Source organism: Erinaceus europaeus, chromosome 9 (genome assembly GCF_950295315.1).
Source record: "Erinaceus europaeus chromosome 9, mEriEur2.1, whole genome shotgun sequence".
NCBI lineage: Eukaryota > Metazoa > Chordata > Mammalia > Eulipotyphla > Erinaceidae > Erinaceus > Erinaceus europaeus.
Window position 1 is genome coordinate 125360784 of NC_080170.1, and position 21660 is coordinate 125382443.

The window sequence follows — 21660 nt, forward strand, 5'->3', positions numbered from 1 at the left end:
TCACTTTTCCACACAAGTTAGTTTTTCCCAGGCACGTCAGGGACTGTCCCGTGCCTGGAAACTCCCCGTCCCCTCCCTGCAGGACCGTCCCCTTCCCGCTCACTGTGCCTGCTGGCGCCCGGCCCCTCGGCGTGGCGTGTCCCTGTGGGCTGGGCTGAGGCCGTCCGGGAGGGCACCCCGGGGACCCCACCCCGTCCAGGCCTTGGGAGAGTCGGGACACGTCTTGCTGACCGCCTGCCAGCAAGACGCCGTCCTGTCCCGCCTGGCTCTGGGGGAGACCAAGGCCAAGGCGGCGGGGGCCACAGGGGGGCAGGGGGCGCTCAGCCCGGGCTCCTCGGGGAACGCGGCCACCAGGGACCCCGACCTGCTCCTGGGGTGCGGGTCTCCACCCAGGCCACCCGCCCGCCCAGCGGGAGGCACCGACCCAGGAGGGCACCAAGTCCTTGCCACACTCCACGGGGACAGTTTGGGCTCATCTCCAAGAGGGACTTCGGGGTGGGGGACTCGAGGGCCACCCATCTGGCAGTCTCTCCCACTGGGAGGGTGCCCCCCACCCCCGATGTCTGCAGAGCACATGGGGGCCTCTGCTGTATGTCCCGTCCCAGGGAGGACGCAGCTCTCAGAGCACCGAGCACTTTCTCACCTTCGGACCTCAGGCTCAGCTTCCACACTGACTCCCCCAGCCCCGCACCCCCCCCCCCCCGCCAGCGTCCCCTCCCCTGCCTGCTGGCTGCCCCTGCCAGGGGACACTCTCTCTCTCTCTCTCTCTCTCTCTCTCCCCTCTTTCCTGCACAGACACAGATGCGGTGTGGGGCACAGGCCTCTGAGCTGAGGTGCTGGGGCCTAACCACTGGGTCCCCACACTCTGCCCTCCTGCCTCCCCACCCACTTTGCTGACCAAAGAGCCCGGCTCCCCAGGAAGGGCCGTGGCGACCCCCACTCAGGACGGGGTGGGGCTTCCCTCTTCTCCACAGGAGAAGGAACTTCACCCCCCTCACCTACAACGGCCAGTGATGCATCATTTATAACTCAGGCTGGGGGCCGTGCGCCAGGTCACATCAGAGCTGTTGGGAAAAGAGAGAGAGAGAAAGAGAGAGAGAAAGAAGGAAAGAAAGGACAGACCGACAGCAGTCTTCCTGGGGCTGCAGGGGTGGGGCAGCGGGCACAGGACACTGTCTTTAGCACTTTGACTCCAGACCTCGATCCTGGGGGGCGGGAGTGGGGGGCTTCGGAGCCGGGCCGTGGGCTGTGGAGAGATCAATAAAGCCCCACTGAACGCACCTCTGCGGACCCCACTTCTCTGCCTGCCGCCTGATCTTTGGGGGGGGCACTTGTGACGGGTGCTTCCCTGGCGCCCTGCGGGCAGGGCAAGACGGTGGGGGTCCTTGGGGGGGAGGGCCTGGCCTGTGGGTGACCCCTCGGCCCAGGGGCCTTCCGAGGAGCCTTGTCCTGTGGGGCCAGGACCCGTCACCGAGCCTGTCCCATCCCCTCCCGTGTGTGTGTGGGGGGGAAGGCCACGCTGCCCCTGGGGTCTCAGTCCTGGTGGCCTCACTGAGCAGGGGTGGCGGTGAACTGTGCCAGACAGACAGACAGATGTGTGTCAGGTGGGGACAGACTCGTCCTGCTGTGCCCGCCCCTCCTGGTCAGCTGTCATCACCTCCTCCCCCGGCTCTGGGCAGTGCCCTTGGGGGGGCGGGTAGGGGGCCTGTTCCCGCCGCCCCGTCAGGGTTATCGCTGGGGCTCGGTGCCTGGACCACCCACCCACTGCTCCCAGTGGCCACTGGCTGGCTTTTTCTTATTTATTTATTTATTTACTTGATAGAACAGAGAGAAATAGAGGGGGAGACACCTGCAGCCCTGCTTCCCCGCTCGTGAAACTTCACCCCTGCGGGCGGGGGGGAACAGGGGGGCTTGAACCCGGGTCCTTGTGCACTGTGACATGTGCTCTTAACTCAGTGTGCCACTACCTCTGTTGTTAAAATTTTCAGAGGCTCTGGCCGGGCTTGCTTCACGGCGGGTAACAGAGACGCGGAGACAACGGCTGGGCAGGGCAGCTGTATTTCTTTATTCAGGAACCACGATTCACAAACTAAGACAAACTAATCACCAAACAGAACTCTGCTGTCTCTTTGCGGCGGCGCAAGCACTCTTTCTTTTTCTCTCGAACTCAGGAACCCTCTCCCTTACTCTCGAACTCAGAAACTCTCGCACCCTCGCACTCTTGAACTCCGGAACTCAGGAACTCTGTCACTGGGGAACTCAGGAACTCTCGGACTCCGGAACCCTCTCCCAGGGTCCCTTGGGGCGGGGCCAAGCAGGCCCGCGAAATTAACAGGACTCATCCAATTCTCTTGGAGGGGGAGGGCTAGAACAAGCCAATGTAAAGCATACGACAATTCCCCCTTTTCTTTTTAACTAAATGACTATAGTATCAAGGGTGTGGGGTGAACAGGAGTTCGAGAGTGCGAGAGTTTCTGAGTTCGAGAGTAAGGGAGAGGGTTCCTGAGTTCGAGAGAAAAAGAAAGAGTGCTTGCGCCGCCGCAAAGAGACAGCAGAGTTCTGTTTGGTGATTAGTTTGTCTTAGTTTGTGAATCTTTGTTCCTGAATAAAGAAATACAGCTGCCCTTCCCAGCCGTTGTCTCCGCGTCTCTGTTCACCACCGTGAAGCTAGCCGGCCCGGCAAGAGCCTCAGAAAATTTTAACATACCTCCTCTTCCTGTTTATCTCTTTACTATGAAAGAGAGGGAGGGAGGGGAGGCGGCGGGCGGTGGCGCAGCGGGTTAAGCGCAGGTGGTGCAAAGCGCAAGGACCGGCCTAAGGATCCCAGTTCGAGCCCCCGGCTCCCCACCTGCAGGGGAGTCGCTTCACAGGCGGTGAAGCAGGTCTGCAGGTGTCTGTCTTTCTCTCCCCCTCTCTGTCTTCCCCTCCTCTCTCCATGTCTCTCTGTCCTATCCAACAACAAAGCAACAAGGGCAAGAAAGGGAGAAAAATGGCGTCTAGGAGCAGTGGATTTGTAGTGCAGGCAGTGAGCCCCAGCAATAACCCTGGAGGCAATAAATAAATATACATTTAAAGAGGGGGGAGGGGAAGAGAGGGAGAGGCAGTGTCCCTCGGACACACGTGATGCCGGGGATCAAACTTGGGAACCCTGAGCCTCATGTCCAGGGAGGCTCACTTGATTATTATTATTTCCCAGAGCCCTGCTGAGCTCTGGCTGCTGGTGGTGCCGGGGATGGAACCTGGACTTCAGAGCCTCAGGCAGGAGAGTCTGTGTGCAGAACCCTGTGCTGTCTGCCCAAACCCGTCTTTATTTTTTTAATATCTTATTTATTTATTTGCTCTGGCTGGTGGCGCTGCAGGAGACTGAACCCAGGTCCTCCGGGCCTCAGGCAGGAGAAAATTTTAAGAGAATCACTACACTGTCTCCCCAGGCCTGTTTGTTTGATTTTAATGAGAGATTTTGGAGAGAGAGAGAGAAGAGCCCTGCTCAGCTCTGGGTGACGGTGGTGCTGGGGACTGAACCTGGACTGAACCTGGAACTGAACCTGGGACTGAACCAGGATGGGCCTGGAAGCCTCAGGCAGGAGAGGCTTTTGAGGAATCACTGTGCCGTCTCCCTAGCCACTTGATTGGTTTTACTATTATTATTATTTTCCCCAGAGCCCTGCTCAGTTCTGGCTGACGGTGGTGCTGGGGATCGAACCTGGGCCCTCAGAGCCTCGGGCAGGAGAGCCTTTGGCAGGACGTTATGCCGTCTGCCCCGCCCTGAGGCGTGCACTCTGCCAGGTGGGCTACCTGGGTCCCAGCCGGATGACATGAGCAGCCTTGGCGCCCCCCACCCCTCCGATCCAGAGGGAGGAGCCCCAGGCCTGGGGACTGCCTGTGTGTTGGGGGCCGGGCGGGGGTCTGGCCTCAGCTCCGGCCTGTCCTGGGCAGTGGGTAAGACGTGGATTTTCCTCCTGCTGAGGGCACCGAGCCGGGCAGGAGTGAGGGGACAGGCCGGGCCCCCTCAGGTGACTGCGGTGTGCTGAGCCCCGGTGCTGGGTGCCGGGGGACAGAGCCGGCAGCTTGATGGGGGTGAGGGGTGATGGCGCCCCTGGAGCAGCAAGCAGCGTGTGGATCAACGTTCCCTCGGGGCCGGGTGGTGGCGCACAGGCTACAGCGCACAAGGACCGGGGTTCGAGCCCCCGGCCCCCACCTGCGGGGAGAAAACTTCACGAGTGGAGAAGCAGGGCTGCGGGGGTCTCTCTGTGTCCCTCTCTGCTGTCAATTTCTCTATGTCCAGCCTTAAGTAAGATTTTAACAATGAAAACAATGGATCAATCAACGTCTCCAGAGAATCCAGCCACCGACCTGGGGAGCCTCCCTCCCGCCTGCGGTCGGGGGCACAGGACCCTCCCCAAGGGTCACGGAGGGGCAGCCCACAGCCCAGGCGGGAGATTCCAACTTCCTCTCGCCACCCGGAGGGCCGGGGTCTGTCCGTGGAGGGTCTACACAGCCGGCTGCCTGCTTGGGGCCACTCTGTCCTGCTCCCCGTCCACACGGCCTGCTCCTGGCCAGCTGGATTCCTCACTCCTGTCCACACCGCCAGCCAGGCTGCCCCTCCCTCACGCCCAAGGCCACCACCAACCCCAGTCCGATCCGCAGGTCCCGGGTCCAGTCCCGGCCCTCGCCTGCCGCCCGTGTCAGCTGTGTACACCACCCACTGCGGGAGCTCGCTGCCTGGTGTCGTCTACACTGCCCGGTGTCCACACCACAGGCCTCATCCCCACTCGCATCACCAGCAACCTGTCACGTCTACACAGCCGGCTTCTTGTGCACACTGCTCACCCCCACAGTCCGTCTACACCTCCTGACAAGGGCTCCCGACTACACTGCCCTCACCCCGACCCCAGTCTACACCTCCTGACCCCCATCTACACCACCCTCCCCCGACGGGTCTACAACCCTGTCTACACCACCCCTTCTACACCACCCTCCCCCCACCCCATCTACACCCCGACTCCGTCTACACAGCCCCTGTCTACACTGCCCACCCCCGCCCCGTCTACACCGCCGCCCGCCCCCGTCTACACCGCCGCCCCCCCCCCCCCCCCCCCGTCTACACCGCGGCCCGCCCCCGTCTACACCGCCCCCCGCCCCCGTCTACACCGCCCCGCCCCCGTCTACACCGCCGCCCGCCCCCGTCTACGCCACCCCCGCCCCCGTCTACACCGCCGCCCCCGTCTACACCGCCCCGCCCCCGTCTACACCGCCCCGCCCCCGTCTACACCGCCCCCCGCCCCCGTCTACACCGCCCCCCGCCCCCGTCTACACCGCCGCCCGCCCCCGTCTACACCGCCCCCCGCCCCCGTCTACACCGCCCCCCGCCCCCGTCTACACCGCCCCGCCCCCGTCTACACCGCCGCCCGCCCCCGTCTACACCGCCCCCCGCCCCCGTCTACACCGCCGCCCGCCCCCGTCTACACCGCCCCGCCCCCGTCTACACCGCCCCGCCCCCGTCTACACCGCCGCCCGCCCCCGTCTACACCGCGGCCCGCCCCCGTCTACACCGCCGCCCGCCCCCGTCTACACCGCCCCCCGCCCCCGTCTACACCGCCCCCCGCCCCCGTCTACACCGCGGCCCGCCCCCGTCTACACCGCCCCCCGCCCCCGTCTACACCGCGGCCCGCCCCCGTCTACACCGCCCCCCGCCCCCGTCTACACCGCCCCCCGCCCCCGTCTACACCGCGGCCCGCCCCCGTCTACACCGCCCCCCGCCCCCGTCTACACCGCGGCCCGCCCCCGTCTACACCGCCCCCCGCCCCCGTCTACACCGCGGCCCGCCCCCGTCTACACCGCCCCCCGCCCCCGTCTACACCGCCGCCCGCCCCCGTCTACACCGCCCCGCCCCCGTCTACACCGCCGCCCGCCCCCGTCTACACCGCGGCCCGCGGACTACAAGCCCCACAATGCCCCGCCGCCGCCCGCCGGCTTCCGGTGCTGCGCAGTTTCCGGAGCGGATCGCAACCCGGAGCCCGGATCCGCGCCGCCCGCGCCCGCCAGGTAGAGCCGCCGCCCCGCGCCCGGCCCCGCCCGCCCCGCCGCCCGCCCGCCGCCCGCCGCCCCGGCCGCCCGCCCCCGCGCCCGCGCCCGCCCGCGCCCGCCCGCCCGGCCCCGCTCCGGCCCCGCACCGGCGGTTCTTTGTCACCGCGCGGCCGCGCCGCGATCGGAGTCAAAACCCGGCTGGATCCGGAGCCGCTCGGGATCGACTTTGCCGCCGCCGCCGCCGCCGCCGCTGCGCCAGAGCTCGGGCCGCGGGCCACGGGCACCCACTCCGGGCACCCACTCCGGGGACACCATCCTGGGCACCCACTCCGGGCACCCACTCCGGGCACCCACTCCGGGCACCCACTCCGGGCACCCACTCCGGGCACCCATTCCGGGGACACCATCATGGGCACCCACTCCGGGGACCCACTCCGGGGACACCCACTCCGGGGACACCATCCTGGGCACCCACCTCCAGACACCCACCTCCAGGCACCCACCTCCTGGGCACCCACCAACCGGGCACCCACCTCCAGGGACCCACCAACCGGGCACCCACCAACCGGGGCACCCACCTCCCGGGCACCCACCTCCGGGGGCACCCACCATCCTGGGCACCCACCTCCCTGGGCACCCACCTTCCTGGGCACCCACCTCCCGGGCACCCACCTCCCTGGGCACCCACAATTCCGGGCACCCACCTTCTGGGCACCCACCATCATGGGCACCCACCTCCCAGGCATCCACCTCCCGGGCACCCACCATCCAGGGCACCCACTTCGGGGACACCCACCTCCCAGGGACACCCACCTCCCGGGCACCCACCAACTGGGGCACCCACCTCCCAGGGCACCCACCATCCTGGGCACCCACCTCCCGGGCACCCACCTCCCTGGGCATCCACCTCCCGGGCACCCACCTCCCTGGGCACCCACCTCCCGGGCACCCACCATCCTGAGCACCCACCTCCCGGGCACCCACCATCCTGGGCACCCACCATCCAGGGCACCCACTTCGGGGACACCCACCTCCCAGGGACACCCACCTCCCGGGGACACCCACCTCCCGGGCACCCACCTCCCGGGGCACCCACCATCCTGGGCACCCACCTCCCGGGCACCCACCTCCCTGGGCACCCACCTCCCTGGGCATCCACCTCCCGGGCACCCACCTCCCTGGGCACCCACCATCCCGGGCACCCACCTCCCAGGCACCCACCTCCCTGGGCACCCACCTCCTGGGCACACACCTCCCTGGGCACCCACCTCCCTGGGCACCCACCTCCCAGGCACCCACCTCCCTGGGCACCCACCATCATGGGCACCACCTCCCGGGCACCCACCTCCCGGGGCACCACCTCCTTGGGCACCCACTTCCTTGGGACACCCACCTCCCTGGGCACCCACCTCCCGGGCACCCACCTCCCTGGACCCCCGCTCACCCCCAGTGGCCCACAGTCAGCTAATGGGCCCCCGTGCCCCCCACTGGCCCAGTCCCCTGTGGACTCCTCACTCACCTGGCCCTCGTCACCTGCAGGGCCCCCGTCACCTCCCTGTCCCACCCTGGTCCCCCACACCGTGCGGCAGCCCCTCCAGAGCCCCCCAAAGGTGGGACCACTGCCCACTGCCCGTCACCTGCAGCCCCGTCCTGCCTGGGCCCCAACCCACTGCCGGGGTCCTCAGGAGCCCACCGCCCTTAGGAGCCCCCTGCCCCTGGCGTCCACCCCCGCCCTGTGACCCCGGGCTTGGTGCTTGCACTCCTCCCCTCCCTCCCTCCCTCCCTTCCTCTCTTTTATAGGACAGAGAGAAATCGAGAGGGAAGATGGGGAGAGAGAGTGACAGAGAGACAGAGATGCCCGCAGCCCTGCCTCGCCACTCCTGAAGCTTCCCCCTGCAGGTGGGGACCAGGGGCTGGAACTCAGGTCCTCGTGCGCCGCGACGTGTGCGCTCAGCTGGGTACGCCGCTGCCTGCCCCCCCCCCCCCACAAAATATCTGTCTCTCCTCTCTCTCATTTTTTATTGTGATGAATAGTGGGTGACAGGGCTGACTGTGAGGTGGCCCCAGATGTCACGTGTGTTCCCACAAGGCTTAGTTAGAGACGCTGATGTTTTGTTTTTTTTCCCTCCAGGGTTATCGCTGGGGCTCGGTGCCAGCACTACGAATCCACTGCTCCTTGGAGGCCATTTTTCCCATTTTGTTGCCCTTGTTGTTGTAGTTATTGTTATTGTTGTTATTGATGTCGTCGTCGTTGGATAGGACAGAGAGAAATGGAGAGAGGAGGGGAAGACGGGGAGAGACAGACAGACACCTGCAGACCTGCTTCACCGCCTGGGAAGCGACTCCCCTGCAGGTGGGGAGCCAGGGGCTCGAACCAGGATCCTTATGCCGGTCCTTGTGCTTTGCGCCACGTGCACTTGACCCACTGTGCTACCACCCAGCCCCAGTTTTGAAGTTTTAAATTTTTCTTATTTTCTTTCTTTCTTGGATAGAAAAAGGCAAAAATAGAGAGGGAAGGGGTTGATAGAGAGGGGGAGAGACAGAGACACCTGCAGCCCTGTTTTACCACCCGCACCAGGTGAGTTCCGGAGGCTCGAACCTGGGTCCTTGCGCACCGTAACTTGTGTGCTCAACCAGGCCGGCCACCGCCCGGCCCGAGACAGTTTGTTTTTTTGCAAGCAGATGCTCAGACAGAATAGTGGGAGAACATGCCGGCACTGCGTCCTGCCGGCGTCTGTCCGGTTGTCCGGCTGAGCTCCAGGGCGGGCCCGGGTCTCACTGTCGGGAAGATGCGCTGTGGACCCGGGCAGGTGCCCTGCCGCACCCGTCTCCCCAGGGCCCCAGGACGGAAGGCGGGGGCTGCCGTGGCTGTTTCCCACAGCGGCCGCTCCAGCTGGCACATGTCTCCCTTGGCACCTTGCCGGCCCTGGGTTCCCGTCCCTTCCCTGTCACTCGGGCAAGGGGACGGCTCACTGTGGCGTCACCCGGTCCCCGGCGAGGGGCCACCTGTGTGTCTCCTGGAAGACGTGCCTGCCCAGGCCTCCCCTCCGTCCTCCCTCAGCACTTCTGCCTTTCCTTGGCTTCACCAGAGTCCTGCTCAGCTCTGGCTGGAGGGGAAGAGAGAGAGAGAGAATGAGAGGGAGAGACTGAGCCCAGACTCCTACTCGGCTCTGGCTGATGGGGGGAGAGAGAGAGAGAGAGAGAGAGAGAGAGAGATTGAGCCCAGACTCCTACTCGGCTCTGGCTGATGGGGGAGAGAGAGAGAGAGAGAAATTGATTGAGATTGATTGAGCCCAGAGTCCTGCTCAGCTCTGGCTGATGTTAGAGAGAGAGAGAGAGAGATTGAGCCCAGAGCCCTGCTCAGCTCTGGCTGATGTTGGGGAGAGAGAGAGAGATTGAGCCCAGAGTCCTGCTCAGCTCTGGCTGATGTTGGGGAGAGAGAGAGAGAGAGAGAGAGAGAGAGAGAGGGAGAAACACTGAGCCCAGAGCCCTGCTCAGCTCTGGCTAATGGCCGTCCTGGGGACTGGACCTGGGGCCTCAGAGCCTCAGGCAGGAGGGCTGTTTTCTTTGTAATATAGTATTTATTGACTTAACGAGGGAAGTAGATGATGGATGGATGACAGAGAGAGAGAGAGAGAGAAACCAGAGCCTTGCTGAGCTCTGGCTGACAGTAAAGTGTTTCATTGACTTTTTCTTTTTGCCACCAGGGCTCAGTGCAGCACTACAAATCCACCACTCCCCATGGCCATTTTTTTCTTTTTTTTTTAATATTTATTTATTTTCCTTTTTGTTGCCCTTGCTGTTTGTTGTTGTTGTTATTGATGTCACCGTTGTTGGATAGGACAGAGAGAAATGGAGAGAGGAGGGGAAGACAGAGAGGGGGAGAGAAAGACAGACACCTGCAGACCTGCTTCACCGCCTGTGAAGCGACTCCCCTGCAGGCGGGGAGCCGGGGGCTCGAACCGGGATCCTTACGCCGGTCCTTGCACTTTGCGCCACGTGCGCTTAACCCGCTGCGCCACCGCCCGGCTCCCCTTTTTTTCTTTTTTTAATTGGATAGTACAGAGAGCTATTGAGAAGGGAGGAGAGATAGAGGGAGAGAAAGAGATGCCTCAGACCTGCTTCCTGGTGTTGAAGCATCCCCCTGCAGGAAGGGGAGCAGGGCTGGAGCCTGGGTGCTTGTGCATGGTGATGTGAGTGCCCAGCTGAGTGCTCCCTGCCCGCCCCCTCTTCCTCTTTTTTTTTATGTTTATTTTTTTATTTCCTCTTGTTGTCCTTGTTGTTTTTCTCTTCCTCTTTTTGTCTCAGTATCTCTCTTCTTGTCTCTCTCCTTCCTCTCCCTACTCCCCTGTCTCTGTCTCTCTGTTTTTATCTCTCTCCGCAGTCGGGAGTCACCAAGGGAAGGCTTTAGTATTTATTTTATTTCAATTGATAGAACAGAGAGAAATTGAGAGGGAAGGGGAGAGAGACAGAGAGACACCTGCAGCCCTGCTTCACCTCTCCGGAAGCTTTCCCCCTGCAGGTGGGGACTGGGGACTGGGGACTTGGACGCGGGACTCGAACCCGGGTCCTCGCGCGCTCTCACGTGGACTCAGCCAGGTGCGCCAGCATCCGGCCCTTTTCCTGTAACACGTGAAGAAGCGATGCAGTCTGAGAGGGGGCCGGGTGGGCGTGCCGTGCGGTCTCTCCCCCGCGACCCCCACTAATGCCCACCTGCACCCCCAGGTGTCCACGATGGCCGAGGACGCCAGTGAGGAGATCATGTTCATCTGTGAGTGCGGGGCCCCGACTCGGGGGCTGCCCTGGCCGCCGGCTTGCCTCGAGACTTCATGCACTGGGGGCCGGGGCGGGGGGCTGCACGGGCCTTTCCTCAGGACCCCGTGCACGGCATGGCGGGGCGACACCCCACCCCCAGCCTTGACCCCCCCCCCCGCCCGGGCTGGAGAGACCCCGGGAGGCGGGCCCTGGGGTGGGGGCGTTGGGTGGGCACTCTCTCTACTGGGGGCGCTGCAGGACATCTGTCTGTCCGTCCGCCTGCCCGCCCTGCAGGGTGTGAGGACTGTGGCCAGTACCACGATTCCGAGTGTCCTGAGCTGGGCCCCGTCGTCACTGTGAGGGACTCCTTCGTGCTGAGCAGGGCCAGGTGGGTGACCCCCGGGGCGGGGGCAGCGTTGCAGGCCGGGGGGGGGGGTGCCCGGTGACAGTGTCCCTGTGCGAGATGTCCCCTTCCTGCTGGCTTTCTGCTCCGTTTCCTATTTTGCTTAAATATATGTTTTTTTTTTTTTTTACTAGTGATTTAATATTGATTTACAAAATCATGAGATCACGGGTCTGACGCCACCCCGTTCCCACCCCCAGAGCCCTGTGCCCCGTCCCGTCCACTGCAAACTGCAGTGCGTCTCCCCAGGTCACACACAATGTGGGCTGTGACTTCTAGAATGTCTAGATTCGTACATATCCGCCCGCTTTGTCTCGGGCCTGCCTTCTCTTCCCGTCTAAGCCACGCTCCACCTGTGACTACTTCCGAGTGTCCTCCCTTTGTCCTCTTCTCTCTGGGTCCAGATGGGGTTGGGGTTCAGAACCCTCTGGGCATCTTGCGCTGACATTTCTCCCCTCTGGGAGTCTGGACCCAAATTCTCTATGGGGAGCAGAAGGTGGGAGTTGTGGCTTCTGTCACTGCTTCTCTGTTGGACATGGGTGTCGGCAGGTGGATCCACACCCCCAGCCTGTGTCTGTCTGTCCCTAGTGAAATATTTCCGCTTATTTATTTACTGCACAGACAGAAGCCAAGAGGCAGAGAGACACCTGCAGCATTACTTCACTGCTCATGAAGCGTCCTCCCTGCAGGTGGGGACAGGGGGCTCGAACCCGGGTCCCTGAGCAAGGGACTCTTAGCACTCTACCGGGTGCGTCACCGCCTGGCCCCAGCCTTTTTCCACTTTTCCACAAGTTAACGTTTGGACTGGGGACCTTCCTCATGTCGTTCCACCATGCTTGGGCCGCTTTTCAGTTCACACAGAGACAGAGAGACAGGGAGAGACGCCCAGCGCCAAGGCATCCTGTGGTGTCCTTGTCCCTCCCTGTGGTGCAGGGCGCAGCCTGTGCCCGAGCGGAGCCAGGCGAGCGCACCCCCCCGCCCGTGGGCCGTCAGAACTGGGGGGGCGGAACCCCGCGGTGCCCTCACCTCTCGTTGCCGCCCAGGTCCTCCCTGCCCCCCAACCTGGAGATCCGACGGCTGGAGGACGGGGCCGAGGGCGTGTTTGCCGTCACGCAGCTGGTCAAGCGCACGCAGTTCGGGCCCTTCGAGTCCCGGAGGGTGGCCAAGTGGGAGAAGGAGTCGGCCTTCCCGCTCAAGGTGGGCGCCCCGGGGACCCCGGGCCGGGGGAGGGGGACGGGCGGGGACACCCCTCAGGGCCGGCCCCGAGCACGCGTCCCCGCAGGTGTTCCCCAAGGACGGCCACCCCGTGTGCCTGGACACGTCCAGCGAGGACGAGTGCAACTGGATGATGCTGGTGCGGCCGGCGGCCGAGGCCGGGCAGCAGAACCTCACGGCCTACCAGCAGGGCGCCCACGTCTACTTCACCACCTCCCGCGACATCCCGCCGGGCACCGAGCTGCGTGTGTGGTACGCCGCCTTCTATGCCAAGAAGATGGACAAGCCCGTGCTGCGCCCCGCCGGTGCCAGCCGCCCCGGTAACCCCGTCTGTGCCAGCCGCCCCGGTAACCCCCGTCTGTGCCAGCCGCCCTGCTAAACACCCCCGTCTGTGCCAGCCGCCCTGCTAAACACTCCCATCTGTGCCAGCCGCCCTGGCAACCCCCAGCAACCCTCCCCACCCACACCAGCTACCCTGTAACCGCTCACTCTGCCCCCAGCCAGCGCCAGCTGTCCTGGTAACCCCCCGCACCCTCTCCTTGCGTTCACTGGCCCCTGTTACCCGCACCCACCTCCCACCTGCAGCAGCCGCCTAGGTAACCCCCACTAACCCCCACCGGAGTGCACACCCCCTGCCCTACCATCCGCCCCAATAACACCCCCGTGCCGGCTGCCCCAGTACCCCCCTCTGCACCCCCAGGAGGAGCTTCTGCACGTGCACGCGGGACCCTGTGCCGCACATGTCCCCTGCGGCTGACCCCTCCCCCACCCATTCTGCAGCTACAGGGAACCTTGAGAGCAGCACCCGGGCATGTAAGGTGTGTGGCGCCGGCTTCACGGAGCTCCAGCTGCTGAATGGTAAGGGGCAGGGCAGCGCAGCTGTGCAGCTCACACCCAGCTGTCGGGGCCTGGGCTCAAGCCCTGGCATCACTTGAGAACACTCTGCACAGCACCCAGCGAGCCCATGGAGTGTGGGCAGGGCTGTGGGGTCTCTCCTCTCTCAGCACCAGGCACAGCACCCAGGGAGCCCCATGGAGGGTGGGCAGGGCTGTGGGGTCTCTCCTCTCTCAGCACCAGGCACAGCACCCAGGGAGCCCATGGAGTGTGGGCAGGGCTGTGGGGTCTCTCCTCTCTCAGCATCAGGCACAGCACCCAGGGAGCCCATGGAGGATGGGCAGGGCTGAGGGGTCTCTCGTCTCTCAGCACCCTGCACAGCACCCAGGGAGCCCATGGAGGGTGGGCAGGGCTGTGGGGTGTCTCCTCTCTCAGCACCCTGCACAGCACCCAGGGAGCCCATGGAGGGTGGGCAGGGCTGTGGGTCTCTCCTCTCTCAGCACCAGGCACAGCACCCAGGGAGCCCATGGAGTGTGGGCAGGGCTGTGGGGTCTCTCCTCTCTCAGCACCAGGCACAGCACCCAGGGAGCCCCATGGAGGGTGGGCAGGGCTGTGGGGTGTCTCCTCTCTCAGCATCAGGCACAGCACCCAGGGAGCCCATGGAGGATGGGCAGGGCTGAGGGGTCTCTCGTCTCTCAGCACCCTGCACAGCACCCAGGGAGCCCATGGAGGGTGGGCAGGGCTGTGGGGTGTCTCCTTTCTCAGCACCCTGCACAGCACCCAGGGAGCCCATGGAGGGTGGGCAGGGCTGTGGGGTGTCTCCTCTCTCAGCACTCTGCACAGCACCCAGCGAGCCCATGGAGGGTGGGCAGGGCTGTGGGGTCTCTCCTCTCTCAGCACCAGGCACAGCACCCAGGGAGCCCCATGGAGGGTGGGCAGGGCTGAGGGGTCTCTCGTCTCTCAGCACGCTGCACAGAACTCAGGGACCCCATGGAGGGTGGGCAGGGCTGTGGGGTCTCTCCTCTCTCAGCACCCTGCACAGCACCCAGGGAGCCCATGGAGGGTGGGCAGGGCTGTGGGGTGTCTCCTCTCTCAGCACCAGGCACAGCACCCAGGGAGCCCATGGAGGGTGGGCAGGGCTGTGGGGTCTCTCCTCTCTCAGCACCAGGCACAGCACCCAGGGAGCCCATGGAGGGTGGGCAGGGCTGTGGGTCTCTCCTCTCTCAGCACCCTGTACAGCACCCAGGGAGCCCATGGAGGGTGGGCAGGGCTGTGGGGTGTCTCCTCTCTCAGCACCAGGCACAAAACCCAGGGAGCCCATGGAGGGTGGGCAGGGCTGTGGGGTCTCTCCTCTCTCAGCACCCTGCACAGCACCCAGGGAGCCCATGGAGGCTGGGCAGGGCTGTGGGGTGTCTCCTCTCTCAGCACCAGGCACAAAACCCAGGGAGCCCATGGAGGGTGGGCAGGGCTGTGGGGTCTCTCCTCTCTCAGCACCCTGCACAGCACCCAGGGAGCCCATGGAGGGTGGGCAGGCTGTGGGGTGTCTCCTCTCTCAGCACCCTGCACAGCACCCAGGGAGCCCATGGAGGCTGGGCAGGGCTGTGGGGTCTCTCCTCTCTCAGCACCCTGCACAGCACCCAGGGATCCCATGGAGGGTGGGCAGAGCTGTGGGGTGTCTCCTCTCTCAGCACCAGGCACAGCACCCAAGGAGCCCATGGAGGGTGGGCAGGGCTGTGGGGTCTCTCCTCTCTCAGCACCCTGCACAGCACCCAGGGAGCCCATGGAGGGTGGGAAGGGCTGTGGGGTCTCTCCTCTCTCAGCACCAGGCACAGCACCCAGGGAGCCCATGGAGGGTGGGCAGGGCTGTGGGGTGTCTCCTCTCTCAGCACCAGGCACAGCACCCAGGGAGCCCATGGAGGGTGGGCAGGGCTGTGGGGTCTCTCCTCTCTCAGCACCAGGCACAGCACCCAGGGAACCCATGGAGGGTGGGCAGGGCTGTGGGGTGTCTCCTCTCTCAGCACCCTGCACAGCACCCAGGGAGCCCATGGAGGGTGGGCAGGGCTGTGGGGGTCTCCTTTCTGTCTCTGAGTAAAGAATGGACACGGGCAGGCAGTGCAGTTCCCTGCATGTGCACAGCCTCCGCCTTGGCGCTGAGTTGCTGGCTTGTGTTGTGTGGCTTCTGCACTGGGGGTCGCCGACCCTCTGGGCACACAGGGGCCTCAAGCACATGGATCCGCCCAGCTTCGGGGATGGGGTCGGCGGCTCCCGCTCCTGGCCCGTGTGCGCTCAGGACCCCTTGTTCATACGAGGGGGGGACAGGCCTGAGCCTCCCGGGTGCTGCAGTGCCTGCTCCGTGCAGAGGGGCTCGGGCCTGGGCCCCTGCCACCCCCCTTCTGCCCTCTGCCCCACCACCCCTACCCTCTTGTCCCTGGCCCCCTGTCCCAGCCCCCCTGCCCCAGACCTTTGCCCCATGCCCCACCCCCTAAGCCCCTGCCCCCAGCGCCACCCCCTTGCCAGTCCCTTGTCCCACCCCATCTCCTGTCCCACCCCTTTATCCCTGTCCCACTCCCTGCCCCCTGTCCCACTCTCTGGCCCTCCCCCCGCCCCACCTCCGCCCCACTTCCGCCCCCCTGCCCTACTTCCGCCCCCTGCCCCACTCCCTGGCCCCCAGTCCCACTCCCTGCCCCCCGCCCCCGCCCCCCGCCCCCCGCCCGGCTCCCAGAGTCCTGCTGTCCTGTGGCCCCTGGAAACGGGCGGGTGACCCTGGCTGAGGATAGGCGGGGAGGCGCCCCAGCCCCTGGACCCGGAGGCCGGCCGGGCCCTGACGGTGAGGGTGCGGGTGGGCTCTCCCTCTCCCTCTCCCGCAGAGCACCTGCTGGGCCACGTGGAGCAAGCCAGGAGCCTCCCCCCTGCCGGCCCGCAGGAAGCCCCTCCCAAGAAGGAGCCCGAAGGACCCCGGGAGGATGTGCCCCCGGCGGAGTCCCCCGCCACCCCCAAGGCCGCCGGCGCCCCCAGAGAGCAGAAGAAAAAGCCCCGAAGGGGGAGGAGACCCAGAGGCGCCCAGCCCGAGCAGCCTGCGGTGGTTGAGGGAGAGGCGGAGCCTGCCGGTGAGGGGGGGGGACATGTGGGCGGGGCTGGGGCCTGTGGGCGGGGCTGGGGTCTGTGGGCGGGGCTGGGGCCTGTGGGCGGGGCTGGGGTCTGTGAGTGGGGCTTGGGGCTAGGTCTATGGTGGGGGATGTGGAGGGGTCTGTGGGTGGGGCTGGGTCCTGTGGGTGGGGCTTGAGTCTGTGGGCGGGGCTGGGGCCTGTGGGCGGGGCTGGGGCCTGTGGGCGAGGCTGGGGTCTGTGGGTGGGGCTGGGGCCTGTGGGTGGGGCTTGGGTTTGTGGGCGGGGCTGGAGCCTGTGGGTGGGGCTTGGGTCTGTGGGCGAGGCTGGGGCCTGTGGGCGAGGCTGGGGCCTGTGGGCGGGGCTGGGGCCTGTGGGCGGGGCTGGGGCCTGTGGGCGGGGCTGGGGTATGTGGGTGGGGCTGGGGGTCTGTGGGTGGGGCTCGAGCGGCAGGGCCTGTACGGGGTAGGGCTTGTGAGGGGCGTGGATCATCGGCTGGGGCTTTGGGGCGGGGCTTGGTGGGGGCGTGGCCTGGGTGGGGCTTGCCTGTGGGTGGGGCTGAGGGTGGGCTCTGCAGGGGACGCGGGCATCGAGTTCGAGCCTTGGCATCACATTGGGGCCCTATGGACAGCATCAAGGAGCCCCCATGGAAGGTGGGGCAGGGCTGTGGGGTGGGTGGGGCTTGTGGCTGTGTGGGCGGGGCCTACAGGTGGCGCTCCACACAGGTGTCTGAGAGGCCGGGGTGTGCGGGTGCGGCGCGGACAGAGAGCTGGGGACAGGGACACCTGAGTCTTTGGAGCACCTGAGGTGGTGTCAGAAAAGTTGAAGAAACAAGGAACAAATCTGGGAGGGACCCTGCCGGGAAGGACCCTGCCCTGCACCCGTCTCCTGCCTCCCAGCCGGGGCTCCCCGCCTCCCCTGTCCCTAACTGTCCCCCCTCCGCAGAGCCCGTGGCCGAAGTCGTCCCCGAGGTCACCCCCCAGGAGCCCGTGACGGCGCCCCCGGGTGAGCGGCTCATGGAGCTGGTCCTGGGGAAGCTGGTGCCCGGCGGTGACGCCCCCTCTGCAGCCAGGTGAGGGGACAGTGGCACCTGAGCGAGGAGGGTCCTGCCGCCCTGTCGGGACTCGCGGGCCAGACGGCACCTGTGGTCTGGGACCCCGGCTGGGCGGCCTGCCGCGAGCGGACAGGTGTCAGTGCTGCCTGCGGAAGGAAGCCTGCTGGGGAGTGCGGTGTGCTCCTGGCCCACGCTCAGTCGCCCGGCTCAGTCCTCGGCCATGCTGGGTGCTCAGTCACCTGGGCTCAGTCGCTCGGGCTCTGTGTCCTCGGCCATGCTGGGTGCTTAGTCACTGGGTGCTCAGTCACTGGGTGCTCAGTCGCCCAGGCTCTGTCCTCAGCCATGCTGGGTGCTCAGTCACTGGGTGCTTAGTCACTGGGTGCTCAGTCACCTGGGCTCAGTCGCTCGGGCTCTGTGTCCTCGGCCATGCTGGGTGCTCAGTCACTGGGTGCTTAGTCACTGGGTGCTCAGTCACTGGGTGCTCAGTCGCCCAGGCTCTGTCCTCAGCCATGCTGGGTGCTCAGTCACTTGGGCTCAGTCGCCCAGGCTCTGTCCTCGGCCATGCCGGGTGCTCAGTCGCTGGGTGCTCAGTCACCTGGGCTCAGTCGCTCGGGCTCTGTGTCCTCGGCCATGCTGGGTGCTCAGTCACTGGGTGCTTAGTCACTGGGTGCTCAGTCGCTGGGTGCTCAGTCACTGGGTGCTCAGTCGCCCAGGCTCTGTCCTCAGCCATGCTGGGTGGTCAGTCACTGGGTGCTCAGTCACCTGGGCTCAGTCGCTCGGGCTCTCTGTCCTCGGCCATGCTGGGTGCTCAGTCACTTGGGCTCAGTCGCCCAGGTTCTGTCCTCAGCCATGCTGGGTGCTCAGTCACTGGGTGCTCAGTCGCCCAGGCTCTGTCCTCAGCCATGCTGGGTGCTCAGTCACTGGGTGCTCAGTCGCTTGGTCTCTGTCCTCAGCCATGCTGGGTGCTCAGTCACTTGGGCTCAGTCGCCCAGGCTCTGTCCTCGGCCATGCCGGGTGCTCAGTCGCTGGGTGCTCAGTCGCTGGGTGCTCAGTCACTTGGGCTCAGTCGCCCAGGCTCTGTCCTTAGCCATGCTGGGTGCTCAGTCACTTGGGCTCAGTCGCCCAGGCTCTGTCCTCGGCCATGCCAGGTGCTCAGTCGCTGGGTGCTTAGTCACTGGGTGCTCAGTCACTGGGTGCTTAGTCACTGGGTGCTTAGTCGCTGGGTGCTCAGTCGCTGGGTGCTCAGTTGCTTGGTCTCTGTCCTCGGCCATGCTGGGTGCTCAGTCGCCGGGTGCTCAGTCTCTGGGTGCTCAGTCTCCCAGGCTCTGTCTCTTCCTCTCCAAGTCACACCTACACCTGTTACGACACCCCAGCCCCCCTCTTCTCTCTCTCTGGGTCCTGATGGAGTTGGGGTGCAGGGCCCTCCGGCATCTCTCCCCCTCTGGGAGTCCGGACCCAGATTCTTTATGGGGGGAGAAGGTGGGGGCTCCGGCTTCTGTGACTGCTTCTCCGCTGCACACGGGCGCCGACGGGTGGCTCCAGTCCCGTCTCGACTTTCCCAGGAGACACTGGGAGCCTCAGGATCGTGCCCAGGGTGGGGGTCCTCTGGCGTCAGCGTGGAGTCGAGTCCCTGGGTGGCGCCGTGTGCGGGGAGACGCCTGAGCCCCCGCCCCCCGCAGGTGCCCCCCCCACGCGGGCGCCGGGCCCCTGAAGCGCAGCCTCCTCCTGGCCGGCCGCCACGGGCTGCGGCGCAAGCTGGGCCGGCAGCTGGGCGAGCACCGCCGGGTGCACCAGTGCGGCATCTGCAGCAAGGCCTTTCAGAACAGCAGCAACCTCAGCCGCCACGTGCGCTCCCACGGTGCGAGGCCGGCCCGGGGCGCGGGGCGCGGGGCGGGGGGGCCACGGGGACACCGGGTGTGGCCACACGGGCTGTGGGGACAGGGCCGCGGGCGGCTGACCCGGCTCCGGCCCTCGGCCGTTAGGGGACAAGCTGTTCAAGTGTGAGGAGTGCGCCAAGCTCTTCAGCCGCAAAGAGAGCCTGAAGCAGCACGTGTCCTACAAGCACAGCCGCAACGAGGTGAGGCGCAACGCGGTGAGGTCGCAACGGGGTGAGGTGGCGGCGGCCGGGCAGGGCCGTCTCAGGAGCAGAGAAGGTGGCAGGTCAGGGGGCAAGATGAGAGCAAGAGGAACAAAGAAAGGAGAGGGAGGCGGGCAGGACAGACGGACGGGAAGTCAAAGCGGGCAGGGGAAGGGACAGGCGGGAGGACAGACGGGGCGACCCCCGGGCTGGGGGCGGGTGAGGCGAGGCGAGCGGCCGGGGACCCCAAGTAAGTGATGCCACGCCCCTGCCCGGCCAGGTGGACGCCGAGTACCAGCACCGCTGCGGCACCTGTGAGAAGGCCTTCCGCATCCAGAGCGCCCTGGACTTCCACAACTGCCGCACAGGTGGGCCGGGGCCTCCCCCTGGGCCTGCCAGGCCGCCCGAGCCCCACCCCAGTCCCCTCGGCCAGATGGCCCCCATGCCTGTCCCACGGCCCCATCCTTGTCCCTTGTCCCCCGTCTCCGGCCCCCGTCCCCTGCCCCCGTCCCTGCACCCTGAACCCCGGCCCTGCCCCCCCCCCCCATCTCCGTCCTCCGTCCCCCATCCCCTGCCCCCGTCCCTGCACCCTGAACCCTGGCCCTGCCCCCCCCCCGTCTCCGTCCCCCTCCCCCGCCCCCCCCGTCCCTGTCCCCCCACCCCCGTCTCCGGCCCCCTCCCCCGCCCCCGCCCCCCGTCCCGGCCCCGTGGCCCCAGCTCCGTGCTCTCCGCAGATGACAAGACCTTCCAGTGTGAGCTGTGTCTGCGCTTCTTCTCCACCAACAGCAACCTGTCCAAGCACAGGAAGAAGCACGGCGAGAAGAAGTTCTCCTGCCAGGCGTGCGGCAAGCTCTTCTATCGCAAGGACGTCATGCAGGAGCACCAGCGCCGCCACCTGGACGGTCAGGGGACACGGGACGGGGACGGGGGACATAGGATGGGGACACGGGGACGAGGACACGGGATGGGGACATGGGGACACAGGGACGAGGACATGGGACTGGGGACATGGGGACAAGGACACTGGGGACACAGGACAGGGCACATGGGGACAGGGGACACGGGGACGAGGACACGGGGACGAGGACACGGGATGGAGACATGGGGATGGGGGACATAGGATGGGGACACAGGGACGAGGACACGGGATGGGGACACGGGGACGAGGACATGGGACTGGGGACATGGGGACAAGGACACTGGAGACATAGGACGGGGCACATGGGGACGGGGGACACGGGGACAGGGGACACGGGGACGGGGGACACGGGGACGGGGGACATGGGGACGGGGTAGCGCCAGGGCAGACACCTAGATGGTCGGGGGGCAGGGGTGGGAACGGGGGCACGACACAGACACCGAGTACCTGGACAGAGAGGGAGCACAGCGGCCATGGGGGACACGGGGAGCACGGGGCCAACACCTCGGTGGTGAGGGGACACGGTGTCTAAAGTGTCCCCTTGGCGCTGAGAGGGCCCACCCTAGGGCCTGCACCCTGCTGTGCCTAGACCCGGGTTCAAACCCTGCACACGTGGTAGGCAGCATGTCACCAGGGGAAGCTCTGGGCTGTGTTGTCTCCGGGGCGAGCTTACAGCGCTGAGCGGGCTGGTGGCTCGGGGCTCCGTGTGCTGACCCTCGGCGCCCGCATCCAGGAGCCCGCAGGGTGAAGCGGGAAGAGCTGGAGCCCAGCGCCGAGAGCCTGGCGCGGTACAAGAAGGAGCCGTCAGGCTGCCCCGTGTGCGGCAAGGTGAGCGCTCCCATGCGGCCCCGGGACGGGGAGGAGTGGGTGTTCTGTGGGGAGGGCACAGGCCTGTCCATGCGCGAGGCCCTGGGTTCAAGCCCCGGCACCGTGGACGGCACCCGGGCAAAGTCCACAGATGATGCTGGGTTGTCTCTCCTCTGTCTCTCTCCTCTCTCTGTCTCTTTCCTCTGTCTCTCCTCTCTGTCCCTCTCCTGTCTCTCTCCTCTCTCTCTCCTCTCTGTCTCTCCTCTCTCTCCTCTCTGTCTCTCTCCTCTGTCTCTCCTCTCTGTCCCTCTCCTGTCTCTCTCCTCTCTCTCTCTCCTCTCTGTCTCTCCTCTCTCTGTCTCTTTCCTCTGTCTCTCCTCTCTGTCTCTCTCCTGTCTCTCTCCTGTCTCTCTCTCCTCTCTGTCTCTTCTCTCTCTGTCTCTTTCCTCTGTCTCTCCTCTCTGT

The 21660-nt window shown here is 65.8% G+C and overlaps 2 protein-coding genes across 6 annotated transcripts in view; both read left to right on the forward strand.

Annotated features, from left to right (window-relative positions):
- The window catches only part of PRDM15 (PR/SET domain 15), a 54749-nt gene that overhangs the window by 19976 nt on the left and 13113 nt on the right, over positions 1-21660 (forward strand). For 2 of the 5 annotated variants that reach the window (XM_060198735.1, XM_060198738.1), the window contains exons 1-13: positions 7828-7926; positions 10753-10798; positions 11077-11170; positions 12229-12382; positions 12468-12720; positions 13181-13258; positions 16102-16341; positions 17284-17410; positions 19072-19250; positions 19375-19469; positions 19750-19837; positions 20204-20371; positions 21122-21216. In XM_060198735.1, coding sequence (XP_060054718.1) covers positions 10762-10798; positions 11077-11170; positions 12229-12382; positions 12468-12720; positions 13181-13258; positions 16102-16341; positions 17284-17410; positions 19072-19250; positions 19375-19469; positions 19750-19837; positions 20204-20371; positions 21122-21216 — 1608 coding nt within the window. In that variant the 5' untranslated portion in view covers positions 7828-7926; positions 10753-10761. Of the gene's footprint in view, positions 1-7827; positions 7986-10752; positions 10799-11076; positions 11171-12228; positions 12383-12467; positions 12721-13180; positions 13259-16101; positions 16342-17283; positions 17411-19071; positions 19251-19374; positions 19470-19749; positions 19838-20203; positions 20372-21121; positions 21217-21660 lie in introns of those variants that run through there. The other 3 variants (XM_060198736.1, XM_060198739.1, XM_060198737.1) reach the window with 3 other exon arrangements.
- LOC132540326 (basic proline-rich protein-like) lies at positions 4088-7814 on the forward strand. The gene is made up of 4 exons (XM_060197131.1): positions 4088-4141; positions 4592-4725; positions 4839-6684; positions 6747-7814. Exons 1-4 carry the CDS (start codon positions 4088-4090, stop codon positions 7764-7766), a joined length of 3054 nt encoding a protein of 1017 aa, XP_060053114.1. The 3' UTR covers positions 7767-7814.